General features: G+C 43.3%; 1 protein-coding gene across 4 annotated transcripts in view; it reads left to right on the top strand.

Annotated features, from left to right (window-relative positions):
• The first annotated feature begins 784 nt into the window (after positions 1-784).
• The window catches only part of AEBP2 (AE binding protein 2), an 87,196-nt gene continuing 79,462 nt past the window's right edge, over positions 785-8,518 (top strand). For 2 of the 4 annotated variants that reach the window (XM_072765890.1, XM_072765891.1), the window contains exon 1: positions 785-1,488. In XM_072765890.1, coding sequence (XP_072621991.1) covers positions 827-1,488 — 662 coding nt within the window. In that variant the 5' untranslated portion in view covers positions 785-826. Of the gene's footprint in view, positions 1,489-1,739; positions 2,247-8,518 lie in introns of those variants that run through there. The other 2 variants (XM_025995141.2, XM_025995142.2) reach the window with 2 other exon arrangements.

Genomic DNA, 8,518 nt, shown 5'->3' with positions numbered 1-8,518 from the left:
AGTGTGACAATGATAAAATATTCATAACCAGTTGGGGGAAAAAAAAACGTAGATGTCTTTTTTAAACTGCATAAGGATGTACAGAATTTAGGGGGCTCGTTAGCTAAAAAGTTTGAAGATCCTGAACAGAATACACGTTGGCAGGGAGGCGGCTCCAACCGTTTCTTGGGGGGCGCTGAAATCACGGTTGGCCCGAACCTGTGGCTGCGCTGCGCGCGGGTTCAGCGGCTCGCGTCGTGCTGCTCGTTTCCACCCGCCGCAAGCACCTGCCCTCGTGGGCTGCAGCTCTCGGGAGAGCAGGGACTTGTTTGATTCCTGGCTCGCCGCCCGCACCCGGGGGGGGGGGGACACTCCCCAAACATCCCCGGAATGAATGACTTTACCGTGAGAACTCGGAGGGCTGTTAAAATCCCCGGCCAGCGCTCGAGCTTTCGTTCTGCGTGTCCCGGCGGCCGCGAGGCCCGGAGCAGGCGTGGGAAGACCCCGAGGAAAGTCTGAGCCCTCGGCGGGGGGGCGGGGCGGGGCGGGGCGGGGCGGGGCGGGGCGCGGGCGCCGCGGCCGGGGGAGGCGCCACCTCGGGCCGCCGCGCAGGCGCGCAGCCGTCTCCGCGTGAGTGCGCGCAGCGGCGCGCCTGTCCCCGCGCGGGCTCCGTAGCGCGTGTGCAGGCTGACGCAGCTCGCGGGCCCTCCTCCTGCTCTGCGGCGGCGGCGGCGGCGGCGGAGTTTTGGGCGTTGGGGAGGGGGCGAGCGAGGGAGCTCGAGTCGGGAGAGGGAGGCGGCGGCGGCGGGGAGGAGGAGGAGGAGGAGGAGGAGGAGCAGGCGCCGCCATGGCCGCCGCTATCACCGACATGGCCGACCTGGAGGAGCTCTCTCGCCTGAGCCCTCTGCCCCCCGGCAGCCCCGGCCCGGCGGCGCGGGGCCGGGCTGAGCCCCCCGAGGAGGAGGAGGACGAGGAGGAGGAGGAGGAGGAGGCCGAGGCCGAGGCGGTGGCAGCGCTGCTGCTGAACGGCGGCGGGGGCGGCGGCGGCGGCGGCGGAGTGGGGGGCGGCGAGGCGGAGACGATGTCGGAGCCGAGCCCCGAGAGCGCCAGCCAGGCCGGCGAGGACGAGGACGAGGAGGAGGACGAGGAGGAGGAGGACGAGAGCAGCAGCAGCGGCGGGGGCGAGGAGGAGAGTAGCGCCGAGAGCCTGGTGGGCAGCAGCAGCGGCGGGAGCAGCAGCGACGAGACGCGCTCGCTGAGCCCCGGCGCCGCCAGCAGCAGCAGCGGGGATGGGGACGGCAAGGAGGGCCTGGAGGAGCCCAAGGGACCCCGGGGCAGCCAGGGCGGCGGCGGGGGCGGCAGCAGCAGCAGCAGCGTCGTCTCCAGCGGCGGCGACGAGGGTTACGGGACCGGGGGCGGCGGAAGCAGCGCGACCTCCGGGGGCCGGCGAGGCAGCTTGGAGATGTCGTCGGACGGGGAGCCCCTGAGCCGCATGGACTCGGAGGACAGGTCAGTGCCCCGGAGGGCGTCCCCTTCCCTTCTCCCTTTTGCGCTCGTGCGCCTCTCAGAGGGGGGCACGAGGGCACTTTTTTTTTTTTTTTGACTGGGATCCCCTGCGCCCCGAATCCGCGGCCCCTCCCCCCGGCTCCCAACTCGGAAATCCCTCCTGCCCGCCGCGCCCCTCTCGCCGCGGAGGGCCGCCCGCAACTCTCCTTTTCCCCGCCCTCTTTCCCCCCTCGGCTCTGCGCCCCGGACGGACCTACGGACAGCTCCAACTCCCAAACAGCCCTCAAAGTAGGCCCCGACCCCCTGGCGGGGCTACCGAGGGCCTCGCTGTACACACCCCGGCACACGGGGCTCGCTCGGTCCGACCGTGTTCGCGAACACTTGTCAGAACGGTAATTGACAAGTGTTTTCCAACATGGCTGGTCTCGCCTGGATGTAACAGAACTTCCTTGTTCAGGGAGGAGACCCCCCCCCCCCCCCGCCCCAACTATCACTTTTCGCCACTTAGAAGGAAAACGACTGGCCTTTTGTAACTTGGTCAGCGCTTCTAAAATTTCTCACGTGTAGTCATTAAATACGCTCTCCAAAGGGATTTTGCTAACTCGTATTTTGCTTTGTGACTGAACGTGGGCTGAAAGTTTAAGAACACTTGTAGGAATTGTAGACGAGAATACTGGATTGATGTCCTTTAAGATGATTCGAAGGGACCAAAGAATTGGGAGTCGTAATGAGGTGTACAGCCCGGAAGGCACACCATATTGGTACGTGGTTTATGATCTTTAACAGGAATGTCATGATTTTTTTAGACGGTGATTCTAAAGTCATGGATCGGAGAGAGCTCTGAAGAAATAAGTAGCCCTTTTCTAAAGCTTGTTAGAAATAACATGAATACAGTCGAAAATACGCTTCATTTTTTGGAGACATTAAAATTTATTGCATTAGTGTGTTTCAGTAATTACTTCTCATCACTTTGGAAGACTTCCTATTTTAACTAATTGGTTTTTAATGTACTTTTTTTTTTTTTTTAAACGCAGAGACAACCATGTCATGCCTATTATACTGCTCCTGGCCTTTATTTTGACCATCTATTAATGTTTTGATGAACAGTAGAATTTTTAACCATCGGTATTGATTTGTCTCTAAAAGTTTAAGTATTCTGAGGTTTTAGGAATTCGGATTGGTTAACTAATAAAACGAACACTTTGGTTTATCGTTAATGTTACAAGGAATACAAAACTCTAAATAACATGAAAATATAGCACTAGATTCAGTTCGACATTTACTTTAATATCTAGAGAAGAAAATACCTTGGATGGATGGAGTAAAGCAGACTGTACAAACCCTAGAGAGACTGTGCTGAACTATGTAGGTATGGCGGGAAGGAGAATCTTTAAGATGATTAAAAAATTGATGTGACCCACACAGTGAAGCGTATGTTATTTATCATTTTATTATATCCTCATCCATTGGTACCAGCAGATATTTGAAAGTTGGCATCAGTTTATACAGTTAACATCTAGCACAGTTCTTCCATTTATCCAGCGTGTGTGGGCACACACAAGGTTTAGCACTGCACAATTTAAATGTCTCTATTCATTCTCACAACTCTGGTGCAAGATAGGAATTACTTTGACTTCCATTTAACAGGTGAAGCAAATTGTCTTACTCAAAAAGTAAGTATGGAGTGGAAGAGCTGGATCCGAACAAAGGTTCTCAAGCCTCCTACTTCCACTTCACAAGAGTTAGAATACTCAATTCAAATAACAAGCTGTATGTGCCAGGATTTTTGTTTTTTTTTAAGTTACTATTTGCTACATCCATTTAGGAGATGAACTATTATTGGTCAAGTAATATTTCAGGAAGTGGAGTTTTGGCTTCATTTCATATTTATAAGATAATCACTGGAATATCTAATTTTTACATCATATTTCAGAGTAAGGACTAAGAGATTAGTGCCACAAGTCCAAATAAGGTTAAAGCTTGATAATCAAACATACTTGCTTTTCTTAATGCTTAAACATTAGAGAGTGCAAAATATTGTAATCTTTTTACTGTTTCAGAGTGAAAGATTATCACTTGTATGAAAATGTTTTGCTAGTGAAACTGGATATGGTAGTCTTAATCTTCATTCTTAAATGCCCCCTTGTTGCCTTTAAGTTTTTTTTTTTTCCTTAAGGGTCCTTTTTTTTTATTTTTAAAAATTTTTATTTATTTATTCATGAGAGTCAGATAGGCAGAGACACAGGCAGAGGGAGAAGCAGGCTCCACGCTGGGAACCCGATGTGGGACTCGATCCCTGGTCTCCAGGATCACACCCTGGGCCGAAGGCGGCGCTAAACCGCCCAGCTACCCGTGCTGCCCTTAAGGGTCCTTTTAAATTTGGAAAGGATTCACAGTTTTTGGAAAGGATTCACAGTTTTTAGGAACTGTTCTGCAGATTACATTAATCTATGTAGATTTTATAAATTGATTTCTTGGTAGGAGGCCGTAATTACTTTTGTAACTGATGTAAGGGTATCGTGATTTTAAAGTGCTTTTAAAAAATTTGGGCATTCCTATAAAAATAATTTTATTATTAAAATTTACTGTTTCTTCTAGAATACCTGTTCAATTTTTCTCTTACTTTGAAATTAGATCATACTTTTGAGTTTAACATACCTTGGAATTTGTTGAACTATCTTAAGTATTTTTAATTGTAAGTGCTTCTTTTTAAGAAACATTTAGATATAAAGACTTAGATATTTAAAGCTCAGATCCAAGGTGTCAGTTTAAACATCTAGTGGAAATGTTGTGTGGTGAAAAATGACTGACTTATAAAATGAATAAATGACAATTGCTACAAAAACATTGATTATTTTCCCCATGAGAAAGTGATTCAAAACCAGAATAGCATATTAGTGTGTTTATTTTGGTAAAGTTAGAAAACCTTAATTTTTAAAAAAAATTTTTTTTTTTTAAATTTTTTAATTTATTTATGATAGTCACAGAGAGAGAGAGAGAGGCAGAGACACGGGCAGAGGGAGAAGCAGGCTCCATGCACCGGGAGCCCGACGTGGGATTCGATCCTGGGTCTCCAGGATCGCGCCCTGGGCCAAAGGCAGGCGCCAAACCGCTGCGCCACCCAGGGATCCCAGAAAACCTTAATGTTGATATCGAATTTATTTTCTTTAGGGGAATATTTAGCTGTTTGAGACCACTATGAACAAGTTTTTCTTTTACTTCGAACCTAAGCTTAAGTATTTTTAAAAAAATTACCACTTTAAAAAAATAATTACCATCTTTTAAGTTAATTTCAGAGACTAACTTTTAAATAGAATTTTAGAATTTAAGATACTTCTGAAATTTTTTAAGTTCACAAATTCTAGCTATTGAATCAAATTATACACTGGAAGTATTCTTACTTTTTCTGTGTAAGTGAATTGATAATTTCTAGTGTAGTTGTTTCATTCATATATATATATGTATACATGTATACATACATGTTAATGGAACAACTACAAAAGAAATTATATATAATTTATATAATATATACACATATACACACATATAACAATGTATTATATATATATATACACACACACACACATATATATATGTATATGTGTGTTCCCCCTTCCCCCTCCAACTAGATAGAATAGAAGCCATGACTTGTTTTGAAAAGCCAAGACCACTATCAGCCACTTGTATCCGCCTTTCTGGATAAATCCATGCCAAGTGAAAAGTGCATGTGTAAGGATGGGGGTAATAGGGAAAGGCATATAAGTATGAAACTTAGTGATCAGGAAAGGCCACAGGCCCTTATCATTTTGTGGATCAAGATTTGTAATCCCAATCTTGGGGCATTGCAAACTTTGAGGTGTAACTGATACTGCTCTGATGCTGGGAAAACGGGCTTATATTGCCCAATTTCTCAGTGGTATGACTGGGAAGATCTTCCAATTTGGAGTCTAAATTTTTAAGTCCTGTTCATACCAGAAGGCTGCTTGCTGAAGTTATCATCAAGATTTATTAAGGATCTGTATGGTTGAGGCAATACAATACTTTTATGTAAAGTAATTTTTGCTCATACTTTATGATAAACTCCTTTCAGTATTTACCTCTTCAACTCCGAAGCAGCTGTCCATAGTCTCTAAAGTCATTCTTTTAAATGACCTTTTATTTTGATTAAGTTTAGGGAAAAGAGCTTTTAGTAGGTCTCAGTTTTCTTTGATAACCTGTAACTCCCAGTTAAGTAAGGCATGGTTCTGTGCATGAAACAAATCATGAAAAAACTACAGACTTCAGGACTGAATTTATGGAGAGATTCTAGGGGGTCATTTTACTTTTAAGAAAAGTTAGGGCTACTATGTTGAGTCAGAGAATCCTGTAAGTTGATTTGCTAACCAAACAGGTATTTACTATGTGCAGGACTCTTTATTGAATATTGTGGAAGACGGGAAGAGAAAAATGCTTTCTGCTTCATCCATCTTGCGTATTGCTGTGAGACTTTTAATTCCAAGGTCTATGTTTTGCCCTAGTTCCTAGCACAAGACTTTATTGAGTCTTATATAAACCGAGTCAAATTTTACACCTTGCCAGTTGTATTAGCTATTATTTATTGCTGTGTAGCAAATTTCTTTCAAATTTAGCAACTTTTAAAGGAAGAGACATTTGTTATCACACAGTGGTTTCTGAGAGTTAGAAGTGGATAGGCTTAGCTGGGTGGTTCTGGCTCAGGGTTTCATGAGATTGTAGTGAAAAGGTTGGCCAGCACTGCAGTCATCTGAAGATTTGACTGGGGCTAGACATGTGTTTCCAAGATGGCTTACTTATTGTAGCTCTTGGCAGGATGCTTCAGTTACTCACCAAGTCAGAATCTGTGTATCCTCATGACACAGTAGCTATTTCCCCTCAGAGCAAGTGGCAGAAGAAGCCACAAAGTCTTTTTATGACCTAAATATACTTATTTTTTATTCTTCTTATGTTTTCATGTAGCAGGTAAGTTTTTCCTTTTTTTTTTTTTTTTTTTCATTTATTCCCTGTTACACAATAATTACTTCAGATTTTGTTCACTTAAGGCCCATCAAAATGCCATAACGAATTCTGGCTTTAATTTCTTTTTCCATTTAATTCCTATAGATGTATTTTTTTCCTTCCTGCTTATGGCTCTATTCTAGGTGGTGGGATATAGAATGCTTGTATTAAAAAAAAAAAATAGAATGCTTGTATAAAGAGTGTGTATCTGAGTCAAAGGTCACAATTTAGATCTTGGTCTTGCTACCTGTGTTATGATTTTAAGTAATATCTTTGAGCCTTGGTTCCTTAACTACGTAAAAAGGTTAGATTTTACCATGAAGGTGTTCTAAAGTGCAAAAGAATCTCTGGTAGAGTCCTGTGAACTTTCTGAAGAATCCATGTTATTTGAATGCTTGCTTTATCCTTTTTGTTGTACAGTGGTGGTTTTGAGAGCAGAAACAGTTTTAGCTCATATAGATCTTTATAGTGTCTAAATACAGTACCTTGGATATGGTGAGTAGTTAATTGTTAGCATTAAATTGAAAAAACAAAACAATTTATATAAATAAAGGGAACTATAAACTGAAGGCCAGGATTTAGTGCCTTTGGTTGGATCATTGTATTTGATATTGCTAAGTTTAGTCGTTGGGTCAGTGTACTCCAGTAAAGCCAGTGAGAGTCTATGCAAAATTTTATGTGATTTCTCTGAGAAGATGTTGACAACTTCTAGCAGATTTTCAAAGGAATTTGGTCTAAGAGCTACTAGTTTGGGGGCACCTGGCTGGTCAGTTGGTAGAGTATATGATTTTTGATCTCAGGGTCATGAGTTCAAGCCTCATGTTAGGAAGTAGAGTTTACCTTAAAAAACGAAAAGAACAAGGGGCACCTGGTTGGCTCAGTTGGTTAAAAGTCTGACTTGGTTTCCCCTCAGGTCATGATTTCAGGGTTGTGGCATCGAGCCCTGTATGGGGCTCAGCACTAAGTATGGAGTCTGCATGATATTCTGTCTCTCCTTCTCTGTCCCTCCCGTGGCTTGCGCACGTGTGCCCTCTTCTCTCTCATATAAATGAATAAGTAAAATCTTAGAATAAAACAAAAACTACCAATTTAGAGGAGATCCAGAGATACATAATAATTGTTTATTAACTAACTGATTGTGGACAATTCTACCAACAAAAATGATAGGACAATTCTGAAATTGTTAATGTCTGTAAAAAACATTTTTTTAAATGAGTGTGAGTATGGAAAGTCTGAAATGGATAGTCACCAGAGGTTTTTTTTCCCCCTAAATAATTGTTAAGAAGCATTTACTGTATAAAAATGCATAACATTTTATCAAAGTTAAATGGAAATTTTGAAGTTAAGGAGGGAGAAGGTATAGGGAGAACAGTGGTTTAAGACTGTGATTTGAGTCAGAATGTGTGGTTTGAATTCTGGTTTTCACTTAAACTGGGTGACTATGGGACAGTTATTTATTTACCATCTTACTGTTCAGGTTTCTCATCTGTAAAAAAGGGACAATAATAGTTAACTATCCTATAAGATTGTTAAGGGGATTACATGTAGAGTATTTGGCACATAGTGTATTTTAAATGTTTTTACTGTGTGATAGGTATTTAGCCCACGCTTATACATAGAATCCCTCCGTTATGTGCCAGGTGGTATTCTAGGTACAGGGTACAGAGTAGTGAGTAAAACAGAGCCCCCTGACCTCACGAGTTGGGGAGACAAATTGCACAAATGAGCTAGAAATAGCTGGTAATGATCTTTTGTTGTAATGAAGCAGTATCAGATCTGAATGCCAACAAGTACTAGACCCAACTGGTAATTGTGTGGCAAGTATCTGTAAATGAGTGCCACAGAGACTTGCAAAAGGATATGCCAGGCCAAATATTTCATTGCAAAATCTACATTTTAATCAGCTTTCCTTTAACATATATATAATCTATTCAGTGGTCGACCTAAAAGGTCACGTAATAGTTTTTAATATGTAAGTGAGCTACTCACCTATTAGTAAAACTCTTCGGAGTTTATTTTC

Source organism: Vulpes vulpes, chromosome 8 (assembly GCF_048418805.1).
Source record: "Vulpes vulpes isolate BD-2025 chromosome 8, VulVul3, whole genome shotgun sequence".
NCBI classification, from domain to species: Eukaryota; Metazoa; Chordata; class Mammalia; order Carnivora; family Canidae; genus Vulpes; species Vulpes vulpes.
The sequence above is the reverse complement of the archived record's forward strand: the minus strand, read 5'-3'. Positions and strand labels throughout refer to the sequence as shown.